General features: G+C 39.1%; 2 protein-coding genes and 1 long non-coding RNA gene across 3 annotated transcripts in view; 2 read left to right on the forward strand and 1 right to left on the reverse strand.

The window, feature by feature from the left end:
• Positions 1 to 4,054, forward strand: part of ANO3 (anoctamin 3) — a 205,256-nt gene extending 201,202 nt beyond the window's left edge. Inside the window, exon 27 of the mRNA XM_082761999.1 lies at positions 308 to 4,054. Within this exon, the coding sequence (XP_082618125.1) occupies positions 308 to 490 (183 nt within the window). The 3' untranslated portion in view covers positions 491 to 4,054. The remainder of the gene's footprint in view (positions 1 to 307) is intronic.
• A 3,982-nt stretch (positions 4,055 to 8,036) lies between these two features.
• SLC5A12 (solute carrier family 5 member 12) lies at positions 8,037 to 23,751 on the reverse strand. The gene is made up of 15 exons (XM_082760750.1): positions 23,150 to 23,751; positions 21,571 to 21,636; positions 20,072 to 20,123; positions 18,535 to 18,602; positions 17,335 to 17,489; positions 16,318 to 16,458; positions 14,941 to 15,070; positions 14,474 to 14,562; positions 13,883 to 13,995; positions 12,054 to 12,121; positions 11,619 to 11,705; positions 10,785 to 10,963; positions 10,585 to 10,688; positions 10,257 to 10,378; positions 8,037 to 8,997 (listed from the first exon to the last, which is right to left on the reverse strand). Exons 1-15 carry the CDS (start codon positions 23,504 to 23,506, stop codon positions 8,836 to 8,838), a joined length of 1,893 nt encoding a protein of 630 aa, XP_082616876.1. The 5' UTR covers positions 23,507 to 23,751; the 3' UTR covers positions 8,037 to 8,835.
• LOC309878361 overlaps positions 11,717 to 24,877 on the forward strand; it is an 81,555-nt gene continuing 68,394 nt past the window's right edge. The window contains exon 1 of the long non-coding RNA XR_014317525.1: positions 11,717 to 11,861. This is a non-coding gene — a long non-coding RNA (uncharacterized lncRNA). The remainder of the gene's footprint in view (positions 11,862 to 24,877) is intronic.

A 24,877-nucleotide genomic window follows, 5' to 3' on the forward strand; every position in this document is an offset into this window, starting at 1 on the left:
TAATGGTTGCTGTTGTTACTCTAACCAGCAGATCCTGCTGTCTCATATTAATTTCAATCACTAGTCATACCCTTAGTTTTACTTTTGTTAAGATTGCAGCATTTTCCCATTTCTGACAGACTATTTATACACACACACGCGTGTGTGTGTGAATATATATTATCCAGAGAGAGATTAAAAAAAAAGTCACATTTTAGTCACGAATCAAATCCCTGTTACAGATTTGCTACTTATTTTTAGGCCCTAAAATTTGGTTCTAGAAGTGAGTATGCATCTTTGAAGCAATTACTTTCTTTCTTCTTTTCAGCACCTTGTTTTTGGGATCAAGTCTTTCATTGCTTACCTGATTCCAGACATGCCCAAAGACTTGTGCGACAGAATGAGGAGAGAGAAATACTTAGTCCAGGAAATGATGTATGAGGCTGAACTAGAGCATTTGCAGAGAGAAAGAAAAAAGAATGGGAAACAATATCACCATGAATGGCCTTAGTCAATACCATGCTGCAACAAAAACGCTGTTTGGAAGTTGAAGAGTGCAGTTTCAAAATGAAGTCAGTCTGTCATCAGTGTATGAGATTGGCAATGTATATATGTTCCTGCTGAGCTGTACAGTTGCAGGCTTTGGTAGGAAGTGGAAAACAGTTGCTTCCAAAGAAGAAAATGAAGAGCCTTATCAGCAACCGGTCTGTGGGGAGCACCAAGTACTGGCACTCAAGAATGTGCAGATGGATTGAAAATTTGGATACTGATTTTTAAAAAGGCAATGAACATTCGTGCTGTTCATGAAGGTACTAACAGCGTAATACAAACAAAAAATTGCCTGTAAACTTATACAGTATGGGCATGACAAAAACAAATTACATGATATCCACTACAGCTTCTGATTGCTCAGCTGCATCTGTAATGCCTCTGAAGAAAAAAAACAAGTGTTGCCTTTGTGGCCATAACTTGATATAAATGAGCTTTCAGGCTTACTGTTTTGTCAGGTTTGTCCTAGTCTCTTGTTGAGATTGTGGATGTGGTCCTACCCTAGAAAAGGGGTATATGGCTGCTTAATATATACTATGCAGTTTAAGATTTGCACATCAGTGTCATTAATTTATCCTTCTAGTCGAAAACCAAAAAATCTAAATTCAAAGAGAAAGCAGCACTAAGAGAACACATTGCATTGCCCACACTGCAGCTGTATTTGAAAATGACATGGCTGTGAGTTGTCTTTCCACTTTTATGTGCAGAAAGGCCACCTCCACACACATTCAGGATGAAAGACCTGTCATTTCCATGCTCTGATGTAGCATGCAGATGTCCAACTGTGTTACTGTTCTCTTTGGCCTGTCTGAGCAGTGATTCCATGACTTCACAGAATGCTAACTTGAAATATTCTAATACAGTGCAAATGACTTTGTTCTGAATATACAATTAACTATTTATAGTATGCAAGCTTATGCAGATATATATCAGACATACAGTATAACATTTTGACTTGCTTGTTCAGGGAAGGAGAAGCAGAGCACCTTATAACAATGCTCTTCTTATTGTAATAGTAAATGTTCCAGTAATGTGCACTTCTTTTATTGGGCTAAATAAGTCAAAGCATGGGAATTAGATGCAGGCAGATATGTATACAGATTGTATATAAAAGCACACACACACAGTGGTTACTTTTAGATTTTCTATTATTATTTGTATGCCTTCTTATAGTTTTGGGAGCCTTTTTGGATAAAATCACTCTAAAAAGTAGATGTTCATATATGAAGAATCAAATTTCATTTTTTATGTGCATACAGTATGGGGTAGTGTAGCTTATGGTCATAGTCACATTTTGGTGATGAAACTGTCTATTAACATTTCATAATTTGGGAATAGGTAAGCACTTAGTTTAAAAAATCAAAACAAGCGGGCAGTGTTCACTTGCAGAGAAGGGAGTGGGGAAACCAAGTTACAGTCATTCTGTTTATCTTCTACAATTTTAATGATCATTCTTTATACTGGATGAGAAAAAAAAAAAAAAAAAGAGCCAACAAAAGCACATCAACTATAAAGGCTGCAAGTTTTAACATTATTTTAGGGATAAAGCTGCAATGAAATCACTGCTGACAGATATGAGAAGACATGAAATTTTACTTGTTAAAATAGCATGTTGAGCCAAAAAGTGATTCCAATATTCACTTGCATATATTAGAACAATTACTTCTTTTTTTCGTATAATGCCATATAAAATTAATTTTAAGATTAAAGAGTCCATCAAAGTAGATGAGTAATATCTGCCAGTGGACCATACCTTAAGTTCTTTACTCATTTCACCACATTTATGAAATTCTGTGGTTAATTCCAGCTCTCTGTGACCAGACAAGGCAACTATAGGAGTATCTGCACTATTACACAAAGGAGGAAGGAGATTGAAAGGTATGATCTAATCAGATATATTAGCCATTAGATCTAAGATAATGGGCTGATGGAACTCAGCTTTCCATATTTTGGAAGGGCTGGGATTTTTCTTCATATTTTGGGTTGCACACTAAGTTCCTCAGGAGTCCTTATCAGAAATATCAGCCCTCTCCTCAGCGCTCATAGATTCTTACTATTTAAGTTAATTTATTCTCTCACTGTTTAATACTGTGGAATATCAAGCACCACTTGATGGCATTAACCAGGTGTCACAGGTCCCATTTTTGTGCCAGGTAGTGATAATACTTCAGTTCTTCAGAAGGTCACAGATGAGCTCTCTTTTTAATGTTTTCTCTAAAAACAAAGTGCCTTGGCTGGCCCAAGGTATAAAGATTTAGAATAAAATCTGGCAAAAATCAGAAATATTGATTATTTTATACTTTCTTGTTTCTGATGTCGATATTGCCACATGTGAAAATATACTTAGGCAAATTCCAACTGAATTTCCAAGTGCATATGAAAGAAAGACGTTTTGTATTTGAGTATGATTTTGGATTTAAATATATATATATTCTTAATGATTTTCAGCACTGGTGTACAGAAATATAACAAAGGCAAGTATGTAGATCTGACATAGTGCAGATTATGCACTGGAAAAGCACAAGAAATTTTGGAGAAACACTGTGTGTGTTCCTTTGTTTCTGAAGGACATGAACAATGTCTGAAGGTTTTGCCACTACTAGCCATTTGCTTAAGCTGAGAACTTTTTGCTAGACTTCATTTAGTATGCTGTTTGCATAGACTGCACGTTATTTTACTAAAGTATAAGGCACACACTGTCCTCAGGAATAATGTATTTTATGAATGGTGAATGATCTTTTCATATTCTAAGTATTGTCTTTCCAAAAAAAATGACCAGTATGAATAGACTGTGCATGCAAGCTGCATTTGTGAAATCTGACAAAGCTTTAGAACTTCAATTTGTGCAAAAGTGCTTTAGATCATTGCTGATCTAATCTATGACAACTTTGCTCTATGCATGCGCCCTTACAGAGACTGCATGAGCAACTAGATATTTTTAAATACAAAGAATTAGTCCAAAATGTCTTAATAATTCCTAACCCAAATCAGTGTTTTGAATCAGACAAAATAAATTTTCATTTCAGAAATGGCAAAAAATCCACATACATTATACATGTTTCTATTTACTTCTCATTCTAAATTTGTGCCCAATGTGTGGGATCTGAATTTTGGTTAATAAAAAGGAAAAGAAAAAATGCGTGGAATTTGAATGCACACAAAGATTCTGTTTCACTGGCCTCCCTAATGAGAAGTTCCTTCTTAGGGCTCAGCGTCCCTCTCCATAGAGAGGGATGCACTCACTGCTCAGTATTTACAGCTGAGTACCAGCAAGGTTGCCTGCAGTTTGAGCAAAGGCTCTCTGTTTGTTACGCTGTCATCAAATTTCCTTACCAAAAAGACAATGCAGTGATTGGGCATCCTGACAAAGTACTAATATTTGGAAACAAAGCAGACCACACAATGGCTTTTTTTTTTTTTAAATCTTTTCTTTCCAATCCACTTTATATTTAAGGATTTGTAGAGGAAATTTAGCTGAACTTTTAAGTTTATATTAATGATGACAAGGCTAAAATTTCCAGAGTGTGATGATGGACGATAAGTGGTTTGTGGGTTTGATTATTTTATGTTTTTTTTAGAAGTACATATCTTCAGACCTACAAAACAGACACATCAGCTATGCCCTTTTCTGACAGCAACTAGTCTTGAATTATGTTCTGAGGATCTCATTTAAGCTCCATAGTGATCTAAAGAAAACTCAAAAGAAAAATGTCTGTTGGGTCTAGTTGGAAGTAAGTTAATAGGTACTTACCTTAATGCATCAATTCATTAATTTCCTGAGGTTTTCTTCATCAAAAGTTCTACAGGAGGAAAAACATCTTGGGAAACACAGCTTTAGGGTGAGTGTTAATAAGGGGAAAGGTAAAAATCAGTGATTTTTTTTTCTTACCTTATTAAGATGACCAGTCTAATATAAGTAGTACACATCTGCAGTTTCTTTCACAGCTGTTTCTGCTTCAAACTCCAAACGCAAGTGCTGCCAGAGAAAACTGATAGAGCTATGGAGTCTGGTGACACTACTTCTGAGGTCCCATGTGACTTCATGATGCTTATTAATCTTTGAGTTTGTACAGGGGCAAATTAGTATGTCCTTATTTAGAAGCTATTTAGAAGCATCACACAATTCTGATTGACTGAAAATGATCCTTGTCCATAAGAAGGAAAAAAATCGAGCTGTTCTCACATAGTTAACTTGAATGCATCACAAATTTTTATTGGAACTACTACAAACCAGATTTTTGTATACACTGAGCAATGGTTAAGTAAATTAAACTTGCTTTGTACAAACAGCCAAATGTGAAGGCAGTAAAGTTAATGGAAAATCAATCATAGTTTCTACTAAGTGTTGCATATTGGAGAAGAGACCCAAAAAGAAAGATTAGATAATTTTGGAAAAACAACAATCCATGTACTAGTGATCACTTAAAATCACAGTAGTACCTCCAGAAGCATTTAATTTTTTGTAATCCTCGTGAACCACTGCTAACATTGATTATTGGGGTTAAGATTGAACCAAACCCAAAAGCAACCTTTCGTAAATGTTTATTCAGTGTTACAGCTGACACTAGAATTCAGAGTTCGCCAGTTAGACTTCTGAGAAAGATGAAGTTATTTTGTTAGTTCTAATGTTTAGTTGGACTAAAACATATGTCGTAACATTTTCTCCAAGTGTTTAAGTGACTTGCAAACCTGAATTTCTGTGGCAGAAAATGTAGCAGCTTTAAAAGCTCTCTGTCTTGTTGGTACTCAACCTCCTGCCAAAAAAGCCCACCTCCTGTTAGGGTGACATGAAACCAACCAGCATTTTGAGGCTGGGGATGATCAGAGGAAGCAAAGGTCTCATGTTCGTCAGACCATGTTCATGAGGAGGCAATGGTCTCGTGACACAAAGTGCTGCTACATCTGTTCCGTCTGCCACTTTCCAAATCACTGCATTTTTCAGTCCTTCTGTCCCTCCCTGCACACACATGTACATCCTGAAGACCCTACACAATTCTGGCATTTTTTAAATGTGAATGAATAGATGTGTATGGACAGTTTTCTCTAATTTTGACTCTGTAACCACATTTAATAGAAATTTGTATTGGCATGATTTTGGCGTAGTTGCGATAGCACAATGTTCCCACAGCAGCACAAATATATAACAGCACAACAAAGAACTCTAGAGAAATCACTTTGCTGTTCCATATTATGCAGGAACTTTTTTAATGCGGGACTGGGATTTTGTTTTATATGGTATATGGTTAATGGTATATTCCCTCCTTGCTGCACTGGAAATTATCTTTTGTCAGTTCTGTTGGCTTGTTCTAACTTCTTGCCATAACCTCTGTGATGTTAAATGTTCCCTGTAGTTTGCACTCTTACTGACATGAAATAGTCGTTCAGATGCTACTAGATAAGAAATTAGGATTAAACCCAATGCAGTCCAAAGCTAATGAGATTTTAAATAGTGAGAACATGATGGTTTTTCTGTTAATAATAAAAAAAATCAGATCACCTTTTTATTTTATGTTCTATTTAGATGATTGAGAATTTTGTACTGAAAAGTTGATGAAACTGTTGACTCTAATTTTTACCTAGAGTAGTATCACTGAAATTTCAGTTGTTTGAAATAATCTCATGTAAAATCTAGCTACGTAACATAGTTCAGTCATTTATACTCTGATAGTCCTGGCTAACTTGCAATATCATGATCATAAAAGATTTCTTAAAATGTGTATATATTTGAAATTTATGTAATATTTAAATACAACTTGGTTTCTAAGTAAGAAATTAGAATATAACTTCAACTATTTTTTCTATTCATAAATCCAAACTTTGTAAGTAGTATTTAGAATAAGATTACCACCAAGTGTCTCAGAGAAAGTGACTTTTATGCACTACAAGCTAGAAGTTCCTCTGTCCTCTCAGCTTTCATTTTCTTTTGTGTTTAAGATTATTTCTACAAGCCGGTATGTACCCCAGAACTAAAAGAATTCACTAAGGAAAAAGCTGTTGTTCTGATTAACTATTGTAAGACACTTTTGGCATAAATTTGTCTTTGAGATGCTGTTTACTTTATCAAGGTTTACATGTACAAATGCAACTACTTACTGTATCATACACATTTGAATATTGCATTTTTCAGTAATAAACTTGGATATCTTTCAAGGAGACTGGGCTTCATTATTATAAGTACTCAAAGTTATGAAAAAAATATACACTCTAATAGTGAGCATTCATATGCCTTCAAGTCATACATTGTAAGGAAATAATTTTAGGGTTAAACTTCACTCAGACACTTGTTAAACATTGAACAAATACTGTGGTTTCAGGGTACCTTTAGACTCGCTTTTCAAATTTTCAGTCACTTATGGTCTACTGCTTTCACTAATGACTAATAATTTCTTAAATTTAAGCTGCTGTTTGAATTGACATGTTTCTAGTTTCTTAATCTCTTTTTCTTTCCCACTCAGCTGCACAGGCTAGCTCTACTCTGGAAAGATCAATGGCTCAGGACATAAAGCAAGAGAGAAGATAAGACAGCTGTAATCAACAGTGAATATTTAATCAGAATGGTAATTTTTTCTGAATTCCAATTTAGCCTTAAATCTTAGTAGAAGACTGAGTATTGAACAGCTGATTAACAATTTTAGCCATCAAATGTCAGGCTACATGCTGAATTTAGCAATAACCTGTAGATTGTCTGACCCCTTTACAAATACAAAACACATTTGGGCTCAATGTGCAACTTTAGTTGAAACAAACCTAGTACAGAAATACAGCATTAAAGATAGATTTTTCAGCATATTTCTGCAAAGGTATTCTGAGAGAATAGAGTTCTCACTTCTTTTTGGCCATGAGATATAAAAGATATAGCAGTAGTGTTCACTAAGTTTTGATCTGTCTTGCTAACTGTATCAAGGATAGAAGCAGGAACAGAAAGCATGCCACGTGAGACAACAGGCTGCCAGCCAGATTCAGCTGTAAGCTTTTATGAGATTATAAAAGTGGTGTGAAAGGGAGTAACGCAAATATTGACTTAACTCTCAGTTTGTTGACCAAGTGTCTCCCACAAGCAAGACAGTGTCACTTAGAAACTGTTATTTTTGTCTTCTAATTGAGTATCCTGGGACTGTTCCCAGAGGTAGGGCATGAATACAGATGGGATGTAATTTGGAGGACCAGGTAGGACCATATCTTCATCATAAAGATGGTCCCTGATTGAACAAAAACAAAAACTGGCTTCTTCAGAGAAACGTGAGCTAAGTATCAGCTCAGTCTGTAAGTGGCTGAGTTGACTTTGATATTTTCCATCTTTTTCATTTAATGGTGGATTCAAAAAAAAAAAAAAACATCCATAAGTTTATCCAGGTAAGAGGTAGTCTGCTGAGTTTGATTCACAACCTAGTGGACTAGGTACATTCTTGCAAGACATTCTACTGCAGAAATTATTTCACCTAATCATGTCCCTTTTTAATAAAAATTCAACATGGATTCATGGATTCTCAATGAGGAGACATAAAATGTGGGTTTATTTTCTTTATTGCATACAGTTAGTAAATGGATTCTGCAGCTTAAAAAAAAAAAAAAATACACAAACATTCAACCAAACAAAAAGCCTGAAGATAATCTTTTCAAGCTGAAAGGATGTCTTTCCAAGACTAATATGGATAAAGAACAATCCTGGATTTGAAGTAAAATCTGTTACCCTCTTCTATAGCTTTGAATAAGACATTATAAAGACATATTTGTTCCACAGAGGAAGCAAGCACGATTAACTCAGTCAACAAAAGACCAGTCTGGTCTATACAACGTTCCTGTGAGGAGGCTTTTTGTAATACCTAAGAATAGGCACATTCTAGCTCAGCTTAACCTCCATCCTTTCCCCTGAGCTCTCTCCATCAGCTGTGGAGAGAGCATGCCCTCCATCAGAGGGCAGTTCACAGTCTCACCTTAGTGAGAGACCCTAGAAGCTTATCTGAAGGCTTGCTTGTTTTATCACAAGTTCACCTTTGCACGTTTCCCTTCAATGACTAGTTACTGAACAGAGAATGTGGTATAGACGTATCGCAGCTACTTCCTAGTAGGAGTTTCCATGAAAAGATTCATGAAACATTTCTTCTGAAATAGCAGTGCTTCCAAAACCCTATTGTTTTATGATTTCCCAGTTCTGTCACGAAATTCATAAAAATCTGGCCTTTATTGCTATAGAGAGCAATTGTTCTCTCTTGGTCATCTAAAAGCTGGTAAATGCAATATAAAGAGCTCTTCATTTCTGAAGCTGGAGAAATAAAGTTTGATTAAATGTCCCTTGTTCCTCCACTTCTAGAGACGAGATTCTCTGTTCATATTAGTATAGGATTTTTCCTCAGGATTATAACCAGGTAATTGGTTTCTTTTTTCTTCATTGACACTGTTCTTGAAGGTGATATCTTCTGTTCCAGTTTTATTTGTAGTAACTGTAGGTAGATTTTTTTCACAGTCCACCTGAAAAAAAGAAGAAAAATACCTTAGTAGTTTGAAGAGTGCAAAAAACTGCTTTTTGTGTGTGTGTGTGTTGCTTAGAGGGTATCACGTTACATGGTGAAATGTTTTTTCCTACATTTCCCTGCAGATTCAAGTGCTTCGCTACTTAAAATGACTGTCAGACCCACTAATGTGTGCTGTTTAGTGTCCTGTCTCCCCACACTCACACCCTATCCCCCCCAACAGTCACTGATTTTTCTCGTTTCCCCATGGAAAATCTCTAATAAAAGCAACAAATAAAAGCCACAGAAACAGAACTCCTCTGTTGATGTACAAGTCTTGAAATATGTTTTTGGTGTGTTACCAATCACTGAAATTTAGTTTTTCATTAGCATATTTATCTGCATTTTAGTGGTCTGTCTATTTGTCTGGCCTACACTTGCCTCAGTGGTTTCACACGGCAACTACTTAATTAATGTTGTTATTCTATATTTTAAGCAAATACAAGGGGATATATACATGTGTGACTTTTTTTTTCTGCTTTTATTAACATGGGGATTTATTTCTCTGTAGAAAGTCTCATTTGAACACCTTAAAGCCAAGTCAAACAGCTGAAGTAAATCTAGAGCCACAGCTGTTCTCCAAATTAGACCATCAAATGTAGCGTCAAACTTGATGCAAGCTGAGCCGGGAGGGACTTTATTGCCAAATACTGTGAGCCTTGCAGGCTAAAGATTACTTTCAAGATTTTGAGATACTCGTAGATGTCTCTGTACATGACTTGTATTTCTGAGCCTAGCAGATTTTGCCAAGAAGGAGCAATGTTGTTTTCATGCAAAATGTTGCGATAGCACAAGAAAACAGGGTGCTTCTCCCTAATGACACCTGGGGAGGAGCCAGTATCTCCCCCAGGTGCCTGCAGTTGCCTCTCTGCGTGATGAGCTGGCCAGGAGCATGGAGCAGCTCTGCTAGCTTTGGAGACTGCGATGGCAGCAGGAGAGCTCCATGGACACGTGAGTGCTAAAATTTTTCTTCCTGTACTCGGTGGGAGGAGGCAGCAGCTGGGTGAACCCCTCCCTAGGGTGTAAAGTGCGGCTTCGTCCCTGCTCGGCCACCTGAGGGGGAGGTCAGCCCTGTCTACCCATGGGGAAATAAGTAACCTATTGCTGGCTGGAGCTGAGGCTGGGTTTGGCTCGTCTCACTTCCAGTCACGCAGTCACCCCTGCCGTGACCGTAGCGGGCGGCCACCACTGGCTCCTCAGCTCTGCGCGAGTACTCACGTCCTGGCTGTCGTGCCGCACGCCACACCACAGCAGCGTCTTGAGCCTTTCGGACCAAAAGCAAAACAGGTTGCAGATGGGCTTAATTAGCACCGGGGGGATGTCTTCTCCTCTGGTAGGGCCTGAAAGGAGGGGATAGGGAAGTTGAAGGTACAGCTGCAGAAAGCTGGGTGTGAGCTCTGGGTGCCCCAGCCCGTGAGGTGGGCCCGCAGCAGTCACGCTCCCCTCAGGCTGCACTTCGCGAGCTGCTCACAGGGCTCCCCTGCCGCTCTTCAGCCTCAGAGCTGGGGTCTTGTATAACAGGGCTTTGTTTTTGTAAAACACCAACCTGTTAGAAAGCTGATCAGCAGCCCTGCGATGGCACAGCCCAGGCAGCCGATGGCACTGAAGTAGAGGTAGGACAGCGAGTACCAAGTGTCTGCCAGCAGCGGCCTGAGGAGACGTGACAGAGAGAGAAAAGCCGCTTGTAATGGCTGCTGCCATGAGGCGTGCTCGTGCTGGGCTGAGCCCATGGTGATGGGGAAATACCTGTTGGCGGCTGCTGTGGGGGCCACCGTGGTCAGCAGGCTCGTAGCATTCGCCAGGGTGCAGTTGAGAGTCGACAGCTCCAGGGGAAGGGTCTTGGTGGCCGGCGCGGGATAAATGAAGGAGCCGATGCCAGCCCAGAAGGCCAAGGTGATCCCGGTTAGGAGGCCAACAATAGCGCCCTTGGTAGGGAGAGAAAGGAACAGTCAGAGATAGGGAGTGCATGGGAAGCACATCTCAGCAAATGTTTGTGGTTTCCCTGTCAGCATATATCATCTGGGCGCTCTCCTGGCCGAGGTGTCAAACACCTCCTCTAGGTAGGAGAGCTGCAGCAAAACGGTGGTGATCAAAACTACAGTGACAGAGTAGAGTCTTACTGCCAGGTAAATGTGGTGGGACCACCCGTGGGGCTGTGTGAAAAGAGCTCATGCTATGCTTTACCTGAATTAAAACCTGAGTTAGTGAAGGCAGAGTGACTGAAGTCATTCTGCACTTCCCAAGGTGGATATGGGTTTGAGGGTGGGGGGGGGGGGCATGTGTTATGTTGATTTTTTTTTATATAAAAGAGAAGAAATTAAAATATTTAATTAAAAAAAAAAAAAAAGTCAAATGCTGATCTAATTATTCCACAGTTAGGTAGAGTTAAATTCAAACTGGATACATGCAGATAGTGAGAAGGGGTTTCTAAACAGTTCTCAGGCTCTAAGTCTGATGGCCAGCTTTTGGACTCTAAATCCACGTCTAAATCCACAAAATAATTTTCATGGTGGGGTCTTAACCAAAATACACTGAGGTGTTTTTTGTGTTCTTTTAGTTAATAAGGAATTTTTTTCTTACCTTCCAGTTAACACAAGGAAAGATAATTCCCAGGGTAAATAATCCCAGCATGGGACCCCCACACATCCCGTGAATGGAGAGTGCAGCCTGTGGACGTAGAGAAGAGACATAAGCCTAAAGAACAGCTGGGGGAGCTTAAGCAGTTCTGATTGCCATCTGCAAGTTTCAGTGAGGGAGAAAGGACAAACAGTAACTTTGACACATCATGAAAGAACTGCAATCAATATCACTTCTTGGCAATGAGTAAGTAGCAAGAGATTTTTTATGATTCTTTTTTTCTTAGTTATTTCTCTTAGCAGATGAGGAATTAGTAAGTGTCCACAGACATTGTTCAGGTAAGCTAGCAGGCCCCAGGGATGTCAGCATTACTGGTTCAGTTCATTACATTTCAGTTTGTTAATGTTCAGTTTGTTGCATTTCTAAAGATCTGGATACCTGCACAATTCCTCCCAGCAGTGATGCTGCTGCAGCCATTGAAGTGCACAAGGCGCCATATAATATACCTGGAAAAGATCAAGCAGAATGATTGTCAGTTCTGATTCATAGTGCAGTCCATTTGTAATTGATGTAGTGTCATAAGTGACCAGGCAGCATGGAGGAATTTGCAGTATGGGTTTTGATATGTAAAGCAGACCGTTAAGCACTCAGCACTGTGAAGTTATGTTGGTTTTGTTGCCTGGTGGGGTTTGTTTGTTTGTTTTTATGAAGTAGAATTTAGCAGTGGAATTGTTTTAGAAGTTATGTCTCCTGTAGAAATGTTTCAGTTGCTATTGCCTTTAAATAATATTTTTAATGATCTAATGATTGAATTGAGCAATGATAAACAAAATAGTTTATTTGTTTTTTAATTTTACACCTGTTTTAACCTTGTAGTAGACAACTCTGTTGTAGAAGTCTTGAGTCAAGACTCAACAACATAATTTCTTATGTGCTAGCAAACCTTTGTTACTGGATGTACAAAATGGTTCTAACTGTACTAACTGTAAAAGCTAAGAAGTAAGTGGTAAATCAGGAACAAAATGTTGGTGTGGTTATGGAGACAGTTTTGCTCTTCTGTGATGTTACCAAATTCCAGTAGTGGGTTATGATGCTAATACAATAATTATAAAAGGGTTATGACATTACTGCAATGCTTCTAAAACTTATCTTAGAAATTCAAACCACTTTGGACTTGGTTTTGACAGTTTTTCTTTTCGTTTTCACATGTTCATTGTCTTCTGAAAAAAAATTGAAAACCTATGATTCTCTAAATTTGAACAGAAAAGTCTTACTGTGCTTCTTACTATGAAGTAATAATATTCAGTAATACTGCTATAGGCCAATGTAGTAATTACACTGATATTCTTTCTGTGTTGTAAAGGAGTTTCCAGAATCTTCTCTAGTATCTTAAGTACATTTTAAAAAAAAAAAAGAATTTTTCAAAAAGATTGTGCTTTGTCATTGTTGATGCTAGCCTGTATTTGCTTCTGTACCATGTGATATGGTACAGAACATGCTAAATTTTCATAAAGCATTAGACTGATAAAGGCTTAAAGGATAAGGTGGGGTTGGAAGCAGAAATGGATTTCTGAAGTGGTCAGTACAGGCACTGCCCCTCGCTAATTGCACGAGTGCTCGGTGTTCTTTGCTTTGGAGTACAGTTTGATTATCCTATGTGAAAAAACGTGCAAGCTTCTGCAAGTTAGCAATGGGCTTCTTTGTTCCTACCTTTCTTCATTTTTAGCCCTCGAACTATAGACTAACTGAAGTATCTTTAGCTTTATAGTTCAAAAGTTGTTCTAGCAATGCAGTCCTTAATTTTACTGCAAGGAAGGGAGCACAATTCTGTAGGTACTGCATGTGTTCACTGGCAAACTTCCTCAATTCACATGACGGAGACATCACAGCTCAGTGATGTAGTTGTTCAGATGTTAGTAGACCATATTGTGATGCACAGTTACTAGAAGTATAACTTCTTGGTATTCAACTGAAGTTCCTCAGATAAGTAACTAAAGTTAAAAGCTTCATCTCTGACTTGTTCTGTGGTTAACAGAGATGTGAGGAGGAGGAAGAAGCTTCTCCAGGGGGTAGAAGAGATCATAGGTAGGCTGATTACTCTCTGTATAAGCCTTTCTTTTGCTATAAACCAAGTAGAAAGCCTTAAGGCAATAAAGCTTCTTGCCAGAGTATATAAAATTCTGCACTATTCTTTCCTGTAATAATAGCAATTGGGAGGGACAGAGACCTTTGCCTTTAAACAGATAGATTCCACTTGGGCTACCTACATAAGCCTTTGCTGATCCATGTGCTCTTCTTCTCAGAGAGGTTTGGCAAACACTGCTTGACCAAGTCTTCAAAGGTAACAGTTGCTAAAGCGTTGATGCTTGCCGCCACTGTGCTGTAGGAGAGAACAAGTATGTTAAGTAAATGCAAAGCTGAAATGAAGTTGTATTTATAGAGAAATGCCGCCTCTTTCTCAGCATTAATAGTATAAAATGTACTCTTCCTAGTCTGCTTCATGTACAGATCGCCTTGATGAAAAGCTTTCTCTTCCTAACTATGATATTATGGCTCTCGGGTTTTCAGTTATTTCAGTTAGCTGAGCTCTTTTATGAAGAGAACAAGCATTTCCTCAGCTTTACCATACACTTTTCTTTGCGTTGGTCACATTATTCTAAAACATATTTGAGATAAAAGAGGTATTGGAGATATGGAGCCAAACTTTGGTATAATATAATACAACTTGGCAAAGTACTACGGCTTCTTTCCGCAATGTGCTAAGAAAAACAGCTGTGTATTACATAGTGTTTCTTGTTTTGGCCCCATTCTGTGTCCTCAAGGAATCAGTGCTGTGTAGCTAAAATGTCACTTCATACCTCAGCGTTCCACTGAATGCACAGGCAACAAATAGTCCTGGGACTCCGGGCATCGAGGAAAAGATGTCCATAACAAAATATGGCATGAGCTGGGGCAGAAGACACAGAAGACCAACATCAGAAATCAGTTAAGATTTTCCTGGGTAACAGAAGAGAAGTAGCTGCTTCTGATCATGCTGCTTAATTCTGGTTTTGTTCCAGCTAACAAGTCATGTCATATTTTGAGAAAAGCCTCAATTGTGTAGCAAAAACACTCCATCAGATTAGTACTGCAGGAGTGTTAGAATGTATGGATACTAGCCCTGATTCAGCAATCACCTCAGTGCCTGCAGAGTGACACAAAGCATCCCACAAAATCTAAATGGTCTTTATTCATGCAATATCCGTGCCCAAAGCAGCTCCAAATTATAATAATCTTATAATAATAATAATAATAATTTTAGAAATAATAATTATTATATCTGTACCTGATCAGGAGCTGAAATGAAACCAGCAGTCCAAGGGTCACAATTCTTGTAGTGAGAGTACATCACTAAACCACAAAATACTGCACACACCAGGACTATCCAAAGTCCCAATAAATTCAGGTAAAGTGCTCTAGAACAGAAGAGAAATTCTATTTAACAAAAGATAAATATAGGAAAAATATGTTATACGTTAATTATTCATATTTTTTTTTGAGACACCTTGATCAAAGCTAGCTGTACTACAAAAAAAAAAAAAAAAAAAAAAGGTGAAAAACACAGCCTGTTCATGCTATACAGCAAAAATACATGTTCTAGATCATGATGTACGGTTGGAAGAGATTCATGCAAAGCTAGTAACTGTTCTATGCAGCACAGGCTGCACCAGACCCTGGGGCTGTCCCTCCTCTCACTTGTATGAGAGGATTTTTGTCTGTTTGGAGTTGTTGCTCTTCTCCCTTTAAGATGTACAGAATTTTATTTTGCATTGCCTCTATTGTGGTTGTGATGCTACCATGTGAAGCAACGTGCTTTTCTTTTTTAGTTGGGGAAATGGATGTGAATGGTAGCATCCGCTGGGGAGGTTGTGTGACTGTGGTTCAGTAATCCTGTAGTTCCAGGGAGCTGCCAGGTATTATACAGCCTTCATTGTGTTTGGTCATCACCTTTCATAAGGACTCTGGCTAGGGCCAATTCCAGTTCAGAGCTATGCTGCTGGGACTCAAAGGTCTTTCTGGACTTGAAACTAGTGTCTTTCTCACTGTTGTCACTTCCAAACATTTGCAGACTGAGTTTCAGTAGGCTAAATTCATACAATCTATCATAATATTAAAAAAAAAAAATGAGTATGACTACAGCTAGGAAAAGAAAATAAATTAATAATAATTAAAAAACTGGAAACGTGTATGTCTGTATTGTCAAGTTCCACCATAATCCAATAATTCTATTTTTTTAATGTATGTTTTATAATTTTAATCATTCATGATCCCATTTTATTTAGATGATGCCTTGTTCTATCATACTCCGTTAACTGAATAACGAATATCAATAAAATACAACATGGATAGAATTCCTGAAAGAATGCTGTTCCACGAAAGGTACAGTCAGCACTTTTTCTTTTTGGCTGTCTTATCCAAACTCTGCATCCGAAGATTAATTTGGCAGGTTGGCACCAGATAAATGAACTGCAAATTTAGCTTACCCACTTTTCTTTCTTAATGTATTTATGTAGTTTGGGACCAGAGGGAAAAGACTGATAGGCCAAAGTTGGCTAACTACCACCCAACATTGTTCCAGTGTTTGTTTAGACAAACTGTTGGTATAATTCCATGTCTGTCAGTATGCTTGATTGCTAGGATAGGTTAAGGATAGGCAACTTACACCTTAGCGTGCTTCTCGGATTTGCAAGAAATGCATCTCTGTATTGTGGACTGATTAACTCCATAGAGTCCCAGCCATGTAAATGCTCCGCCAACAACAATTGTCCAAAAGGTATGTCGTCTTAAAGGATCTACGTCAAAGCTAGAAAAGAAAAAGAGAAGCAGTTCACTTACTGCGACAGAGTTTCATTCAGCAAGAGGTAGATGATTAGGTAGGACTAAGAAATAAATAACCTCTAGAAGGTTTATGTTCAAATTTCAGATCTGCATGTTACACCAAACAACCGGCAAAACATCCTGCCTGGGACCCCATTATCAGCAAGCAATAAAGCCATACACTAAACTCTTAAAAATCCTCCAAGCTTTTAGTTACATCATCCTGAAGTATCATTTTCTTTAAAAGATATTGCTTCAGCTGCAGTGTTATCTTTTTTTTTAACAATGAAATTTCATTACTCAGCAATTCTAACCATTACAAGAACATCTTTCTGTCTTACATCTGTCTTTGCAATTCTGTTAATACGTGCTGCAGATAACATTTGACCTTGCTGCTATTTTCTGTCAGTGACTTGCCTTGATCAATGAACTTTTCAGTCAATGCCCCAAACAGCAAAGTGGAGGTAAGTTTGCTATCCGAGTGCCTTGGTTCCCCATTTCTAACTGCTGTGGTGAGTGTACGTCAGATAAAGTGCCTTTTCTATGAACAGAAAATGGCAGATGTATATGACTGGAAGGATTAATTGGGTAGGTTTGTAACTACACAGAGAAAAATGCTGGAACTTCCTTTGAGTTCAGTAGGGCTTTCATTTCTTCAGAGTACATAACAGAAAGAGGAATTTCTCTCTCCTTGGAGGTCAACTACGTTCCCAAGAACTGAAGAAATAAGGACTAGGCTTTTCTGAGATGGTTGCCTGTTAGTAGGTAACTATAGCATGGTAGAGTATTTGTGCCTTGGTCAGAATAGGGTTTCTATATGCCAAGGGTACAAAAATAAAAGGTTTGAACCATTGTTTCTTACTCAAATATGCTTAGTCGTGATCCTTCATAGGCATCTTCCCAGACCTTGGTCGATCCACCGCTCAGAATAGTTCCTCGAATCAAGACTGTCACAAAGCCAAGCACCATAACCACCATTTGAAATGCATCAGTCCAGACAACAGCTTTTAATCCTCCCTGAAACAAACAGAAACTGTATGTTCTCATCTTCTTTCTTGTCTCTCAAATATAGCGGCAAGTAAAAGTACACCTTATTTGAGGAGCTCATGGACTACTATCCAGCAAATCAGACCTTTTCTTAAACTTCCTTTATATCCTCCCACAAAGGTTGTATTTCTGCAGATCAAATGATGAGATAGAGCCTAAACAGCTTGTCCAGAATTGTATGAGAATATCTGGCCTCCAGTTAAATGTTTTTTTTCTGCCTTCTTAATATGTATTTGAAGAATATATCATGGTGTGGTACAAGCTTAGGGAGTACAACTTGGCTGATGGTTGTACTTCCCATAGCACTCTTTATACTTCTTAAAGCCCAGTGGTCCACGATTAGACTAATGACACAGAATACCCCCCAGAATGTTTGCAGCTCAGCTTTCTTTTGTAGATACTTTCATATTTTATCAAATCTGTGCTAAAGCAGCATAAGTAGTATTTCCAGCATGGGTTGAAATACCGACAAACTTCATCAGTGGTAGTAATGTCATGACAACTAGAAATTGCATGTATCCTGAGCCTAAGTGCTCTGCCACTTCCACTGCAGTGTTTATCTTGTTTTTGTTACCCAAAGTCTCACAGTGCTTCCTCTCAGAAGCAAAGCTCTCTCCATGACCTGTTGGCCATCCTTCCTAGGTTTTATCACTCTGCACTTGATCTGGGGTGAAGCCAGAGGCACATTTTTCATTAAGGTGTTTTTCAGTCTGTAACTTGTAAAAGATAAGTGAAACACCTCAAAAGATATAGTATGGTAAGGGAAGGTTATCACTTCCTTATCTGCACTCTGACTTAAACCTTGAGACATGTAGCGGAGTATTTGAGAGATTTTTTCCCCTCCAAATAGACTTATTCATACCACAGTCTGAAAGAAATTTCTCTCATGTTCTAGTACTTGAAACAAACAGACCATGTTTAGAAACCTTACCTCTGTTATAGGCTATCATGTTGAATTAAGGATGGTTCAATTAAAAATCTGTATCTAAGCTGTTTGGTTGTGCATGTTACATACCAGAGTGCAATAGAAAGTGCAGACAATTCCTGTCGCAACAACGGAACCCCAGAGATCAAATCCAGTGACTGCAAAGCCAAAGAAAAACAACTGGTTAGCAAAATGGGGGTAGGCTATCTGGATGGTAACAGAAAAGCTGTGATCCTTTAACCGTGGAAGGATGAACTTAAATAATTTTTCATCTTGGTGTCTGTTAGGAGCTTTGCTGGATTGTTCAGGTTTCTTAACCCTACTAGACGCTGCTTTGCATTGTTGTTTTCTTGCAAGTTAGCTTTCAAGTGTGCAAAAGTAATGCATAAGAACAAAAGCAAAAAAAATAATCTATTCTCTGTGATTAGGAATAGCTCGGTGCTAAACCATACTGCTGATGAATTGTTTTAATGCATAGTATTTTGCAAGTACATTTCACTTCACAAAGTTTCTATATAAAAGATGTACAAATTTCAGTTGGGTTATAATGAAATATCTCCCATCAGGCACAGTTTGTGAGAGCACATCTACTTATAAAGGTTCTGTTAGTAAGAAGATTAGTATGACCTAATAATGAACATGAACTTCAGCGACTCACATCTGTCGCATTACATACAGCTGAGCTCTAGAGGGAGGAAACACGATGGCATGTGGAAGGTGGTATCAGACAAATCAAATGCAACTTGGATGATGAACAATGCAAAGAGCCTCCTAATCTCTTCCAAATCAATCTTAATTAAATCAGGTATGCCAGGAGTTAGGCTCGAGTGGTTCCCTGTGCTCTGTGATGGTAAATTCACTAATCCTTTCTATGGTGATGGATGCTGTATGCCTGGTTTTCAAGATGAATGAAAGAAGTATGTGAACAGCAGCATAGCGTCCAGCTACAAGGAATGGGCTTAGGCCCATGGGAATCAGAATGAGAGTTCAAATTTTGGCATCGTGTCAAAAATGCAGTAGGATCTTTCAACATAACCATTACCTCCAGGAGCTCGACTTTCATCTTGCCTGAAAGATTACATCCCTGCCAGAAAAAATTCCCTCAGCATCCATAGGGGCATTAACTCAGTATCATCCCTAAATGAAACTGCTCCCAGCTGCTTTAATGACTGGTAAGATGCCTTACTCTCCCACATCTCTACACGCAGCTGTGCAATTGCAAACACCTTGAGACAGAAGAATCTCAGCTTTGTGCCTTAGGTACTAACAGTAATAGCAGCACAGGGAGACAGGGAACGGAGGAATCAAAGTACAGAATACGGTCTTGGATCGTCAGCTTGTACTGTGAACTTTGTCAGGATGTTGAGAAATTGCTCATCGCTAACTTCTTTGCGTTGTTACTAAGTGCAGAGAAGAACAGAGCAGCAAATGTTGGGCACAGTCTACTTTACTGGTGTGAGAGGGGCCTCGTGAGTCCGAAACTGAGAGCTTCTAGGTGCAGGCAAAAACCTTGCTACAGAAGTTTTGAGAGCTTTCTTGTTAGATGATTCTTATCCACTTTCCTCAATTTAGTTACTCTGCTTGTGGTGTGGTTATTTGGGGTAGCCATGTAGGCATGGAAACTCACCTTGGTTGAGAGCCAGTGATGGAGCATAAACCACTATTCCTGTGTAAAGGATCTGAAGGAGAAAAAGTTCATGAAACACAAGTGTATGTGAGTCATCAGTGATAATGCTTCTATTTAGAAAGGGGCTTAGAGCAGAATACCAGATCTAGAGGCTTTTTTAGATCATTTTGTATTATTTTCTCTTTCTATCTTTACAAGATAAAAATGCTTGTTTTAACTCCTTTCTCATGGAGGGACTATTTATCCTTCCTGGTATTTCTTACTTCATTCATTGCTAAGATGAGTAGATGTCCAAAATGTTCTCATCAAATACAGGGAGGAGGACTGAGTAAAACACAGTGATGGGGGAGTAGCTTGTATTGGATTTGGGAAATAAAACTTCCCTTGTTCAGCTGCTTGCAAAGTAGCTAATGTGATGCCCTTCATGTATATGTTCTGACAGACTGAGAGTGAAACCATCTGAAAGCAAATGAGCGTTTGTACCTAATGATAAAGGTCCTAGAATTAATAAAAATGGCTTGGAAGTAAAAAGAAATGTCACCCGGTGTCCCAAAGGTTTTCATTGAATGCATTATTAATATTTTGAGAAACCTGTTGAACATTTATATCCAAGGGCAAAAAAGCTATGTGATGTTTACAGTGGTGTTTTGGGTCGCTCCACAAGTGTTTTTGGGGGTAAGTAAAGCTAGTCTCCGCTCAGCCTCTCTGCCCAACAGCCAGGAACGTTATGATTTATTTTATCTGTACATGCAGGAGTGTGGACTGGCTGTCTAGTTAGAGCTGTATGGTAACGTAGAGCAGTCTATAAATGTGGAAGTCTGTACATGCTGAGCAGTGATTTCTGCCCTGTGGTCTGTTGGGCTTCGACCCTGAGACCTGTTGCTGGGATCAAGCCTTTTGGGACCGGGGCTTGGCTGACCCTACCCCTCCTGCTGCCTTGGAGCAGCTGGGCAGGCACTGCCAACTCATCTGCCTCTCCCTTGTCCTGGGCAGAGGCTGGGAGGAAACCCCAGCTGCCTCCTCGAAGGGTTGCCACCGGGACCATCACAGGGCTGGAGCCATCTGGGCATCCCCCAGGAGGTACCGCATGCAGCAGCCTTGCACTGGGATAGCCTCATCCCAGTGTTGTAAATGGGTAACAGTTGCACTATGTGCACCTAATACTGCTCATCTAGTTTCTCAAGAAAGACATAAGTCACTCTATTGGACAGAGGGGGATTTCAGGGAAACAGCGGGACCAGGAATTTGAGAAGATGTGCAAGTTTAGGAGAACATCTGAGTGTTAAAGACAAAAAGAATGACATTTTTAATCATAAGCAGGAAGAAGAAAGTAGGAAAGCAACTATCCTTTCTTTTTAACATTCACAGTCCAACTACAAAAAAAAGGAAAGCTCATTAAAGTATCTCATTAAAAACAAAAAAGTGCAGTCTGACATGAGTACTTCAAAATAAATATGTTGAGTGAAATTATCACAAACCAAGAGGCAATATCTTCTTACCGTCTGCACGATGTAGATCAGTGTTGCAGCGAGACGGACGATCTTGTTAAATCTTAACTCCAAATACTAGGAAAGAGGAATTTCAGTAAATTGCACATGTAGCATCTGTGACACAGCTATTAACCTTCTGTTCTCCCTGAGTAACAGCTTGCTGTGCAAGTAAAACTACTGGCAACTGACTCTACTGCTGTGAGTAATGAACAGGAGAGCATAATTGCTATCACACATAGAGATAATTACATTTCAGAAATCTCTTCCTTCACAAAATGTAGTTGAAATTATATGCTGGGCTGCAGTATTCAGTATCTGTTTGTACTGGAAATACCTGAAAAAGCCCAGAAGCTACAAACAAAAAGAAACTTAAAACTTGAAATGAAAGTATATTCTGATTGTTGGAAGAGGAAACTCAAGGTCATCTCTAATTGAAACAGGACAAAAAGAGTGGTGGAGCAGATGGAGGAGCAGCAATGTAGAGGCCTTTGCTGCCCCCAGGCTAAACTGGCTTTGTCATTTGCTTTGTCTTAATCTAAAGCCCAATCTGCCTATGACCTACAAGTCGGGTTCTTCCAGGCTCCTGTGGGATGTAGTGAGGTGTTCCTTATTATTGTGCGACTTAAACACGAGCTCTAGCTCCAAAAGCCCAGATTTGAAACCAGAATCACCACCTAACATCTCTACGTTGACTAAAAGATGAAGTCTGCTTTGCTAAAGATGTAGCAGCCCTGTGTGGGCTGGGTCTCTTCCTGGGTCCTGACCGTGTGCGTTCCCCATCAGACACTGGGTACAAGCCTTTACATGTCTCTAGGCATAATATTTTAAAAGCAGCCTGTTTCTCACTAATTCTGTTCACAATAATCTCTTTTGTCTCTTGCATAATAAGCCCCACACTTTGCTGTACAAATGAATAGCTTATTTATGTAATTTGACTTGTTTCCAAAATTAATTCAGGAGTTCATTAGCCATCTTTCCAGTATGCTTCAAGGGAGTGTGATTGCCATGACACCTCCCGTGGTTCAGATAAGGGAAAGTAATTCTCAGATCTTGCATCAAAACCAGCTAGAAAATGCAGTCAGATCTAGTAGTGGAAATAGATGGTCAGTTTTATTTTTTACTGCCTGTCACTGAAATACTCCCAAATACGCTGGCAGAACTGTTTGACAGGACAGAATTTTCTCAGAAAGGTTTGGGCACAGAGAACAAGGGCAGCCTTCCCGTTACCAAGAAGCTCCTTCTGAACTAACATGGCTTTGCTCATTCAATCCTTGCTCAGACAAAACTTCCCATAAACATGAGCAGCAAAATCTACAGCAGGTTATTAAAGGGGCTGTAGGGTTTCCCAAATATACAAAAGCATTTTCAAATTTAATTTCTGACTTCAAGTTATGCAGTAACTAACTAGTTTGTATAATGCAACCCGTTTTTTAGTATAATTCTGGTATCAGTACATTTGTTCTGTAAAATATTGCAAAAAGTCTTCTGTCATGGATTGTTCTCTAGAAATATCTATATTCCTCATGCTGTATTTATAGTGGAATAAAAGCCATTTAAAATATATATTTATATACGTATATTTACTTACCTCATAAGTGCTTGTAATGCCGGATTGGTAAAATACAGGTAGAAAAAGCTCAGCAGTAAAAATGATGACAATGGTATACGAAAGAAAGAAAAGGACGAAGGCTGCCCCGTAGCGATAAACTTCAGAGGGTGTCCCCAGCACTGTCACTGCTGACATGAAACTGGACGTGAGAGAGAAAGCTATTGGTCCATAGGACATCTGCTTACCGCCCACCAAAAACTCCTTGGAGGTTTTCTTTTTTCTCCCTTTAATTGCAAAAAAGACTCCAATGCTAGCACATACTAAAAATAGTAGAGCAAAAACAACATAGTCCCAAACCACAAACTTGTTAATTTCTGGAGCTATAAAGTTCGACATAGCACCAGCTGGGCAATTCTCTGATAGAGGAATCTGATATACTGCAGCTGGTGCTCTGAGCAGATCTACTCTTAGCAGCAAAGGTGTAGCTTATCTACAGCTTATCAACGACAAATAATAAACAGACTATTCAGCTATGGACTTTTTTATCCTAGTCACCTCTGATGAGGAAAGGAAAAAAAAAAAAAGGCTGGGGATGAGTTGGGAAGGTGCTGCATGCACTTAGACCCTAGTGCTACTGATGTTTCTGGCAGGCTGGGCTGGGGGATGTAGCTGTGAAACCTGTACTACACTCCCTTTTTATCTGCGAGGTTTTAATTTACGGTTAAATATTAGCCTGACAGATTGACTTGATCTGACTCTTTTCTGACCTCTCAGCATTTTTAAATAATAAAATGAGAGCAATAAAAAAATAAATAAAGGAGAGGGAAATGAAGGAAAGCTCGTTGTACAGACCTATGACCCTACTGGTGAGTTTGTTTTCGAAGCAGCAATTCCTTCATATGGTTAAAATCTAAACTTGAGCATCAGCGATAGGGTTCGCACTTGTCCTCTGGCGTTTTAGGTGTGTTCCTTGATGGACGCTCTGCCCTGGAGAACCGGAGGCTTTTAATGATGCAAAGTAACTCTTAACGCTTCCCTCAACCCCATAGCCCAATCGCTGGGTGACCTGATGTGTTCGGCTACCCCAGCAATGGCAGAACCAAAATGTACTGAAAAGCCAGCACAGACAGAAAGGGGCCGTGCTGTGTTTGAGGATGACTTTCATTGACCACCTGAGTTTCGCTGTTGACTACTAAAAGCAGTTTTACTTATAGCTCATATGGGTTTGTGTGAGAGGTGCTGATTTCATTTTTCCATGGACAGCTTGGTCAGACCTGCAGGGCCAAATAGAAGCAGCTTAGACAATATCAACACTTCTTAACTACAGCTTTGCCATAACTTTTGGAATTAAATTAATTAGGTTTTCCTAGTGTGTGTTTTTTTTTTGTTGTTGTTGTTTAAGTAGGTAAATACTAATTCAGCCGCAGCCTACAGCACAGCAATACGTTTTTCCAAAGTGGACAATGACTTCTCATCCCAAAGGATGGACTTCTTGTAGAAAGAGACTGTGTGTGCAGTCATAGCCCTGGGGTGAGGGTCAATTGTAGAGATGCTCACAGGAGATGCAGTAGCTGGGGGTGGCCTTTAATAGCCAAAGTCTGTCTTTTCAGCCTTGCCTTGGCTGGGGATGGATGCACACCACCACACCTACTTAAGTTATCCATAAACTGAGGTGGTCTTGCTGTGTTGGTTGTACCCAGCAAGTTAGGCATCCAGAGCTGATGTTTTGTCTGATCCTGTCCATCCCTTCAGGAGAAGGAGAAGTAC

Source organism: Aythya marila, assembly GCF_965140915.1.
Source record: "Aythya marila genome assembly, chromosome: 5".
NCBI lineage: Eukaryota > Metazoa > Chordata > Aves > Anseriformes > Anatidae > Aythya > Aythya marila.

Bases quoted from the DNA above. Each gene is read 5' to 3' on its own strand.
- SLC5A12 (XM_082760750.1), bottom strand. From the start codon at position 23,506: ATGTCGAACTTTATAGCTCCAGAAATTAACAAGTTTGTGGTTTGGGAC. The intron at 15,071-16,317 runs GTAAGTTGCCTA...CTTCTGTTCTAG, and splicing joins TCCGAGAAGCACGCTAAGGT to AGCACTTTACCTGAATTTAT. The intron at 13,996-14,473 runs GTATGAAGTGAC...TCTCTCCTACAG, and splicing joins GCATTCAGTGGAACGCTGAG to CACAGTGGCGGCAAGCATCA.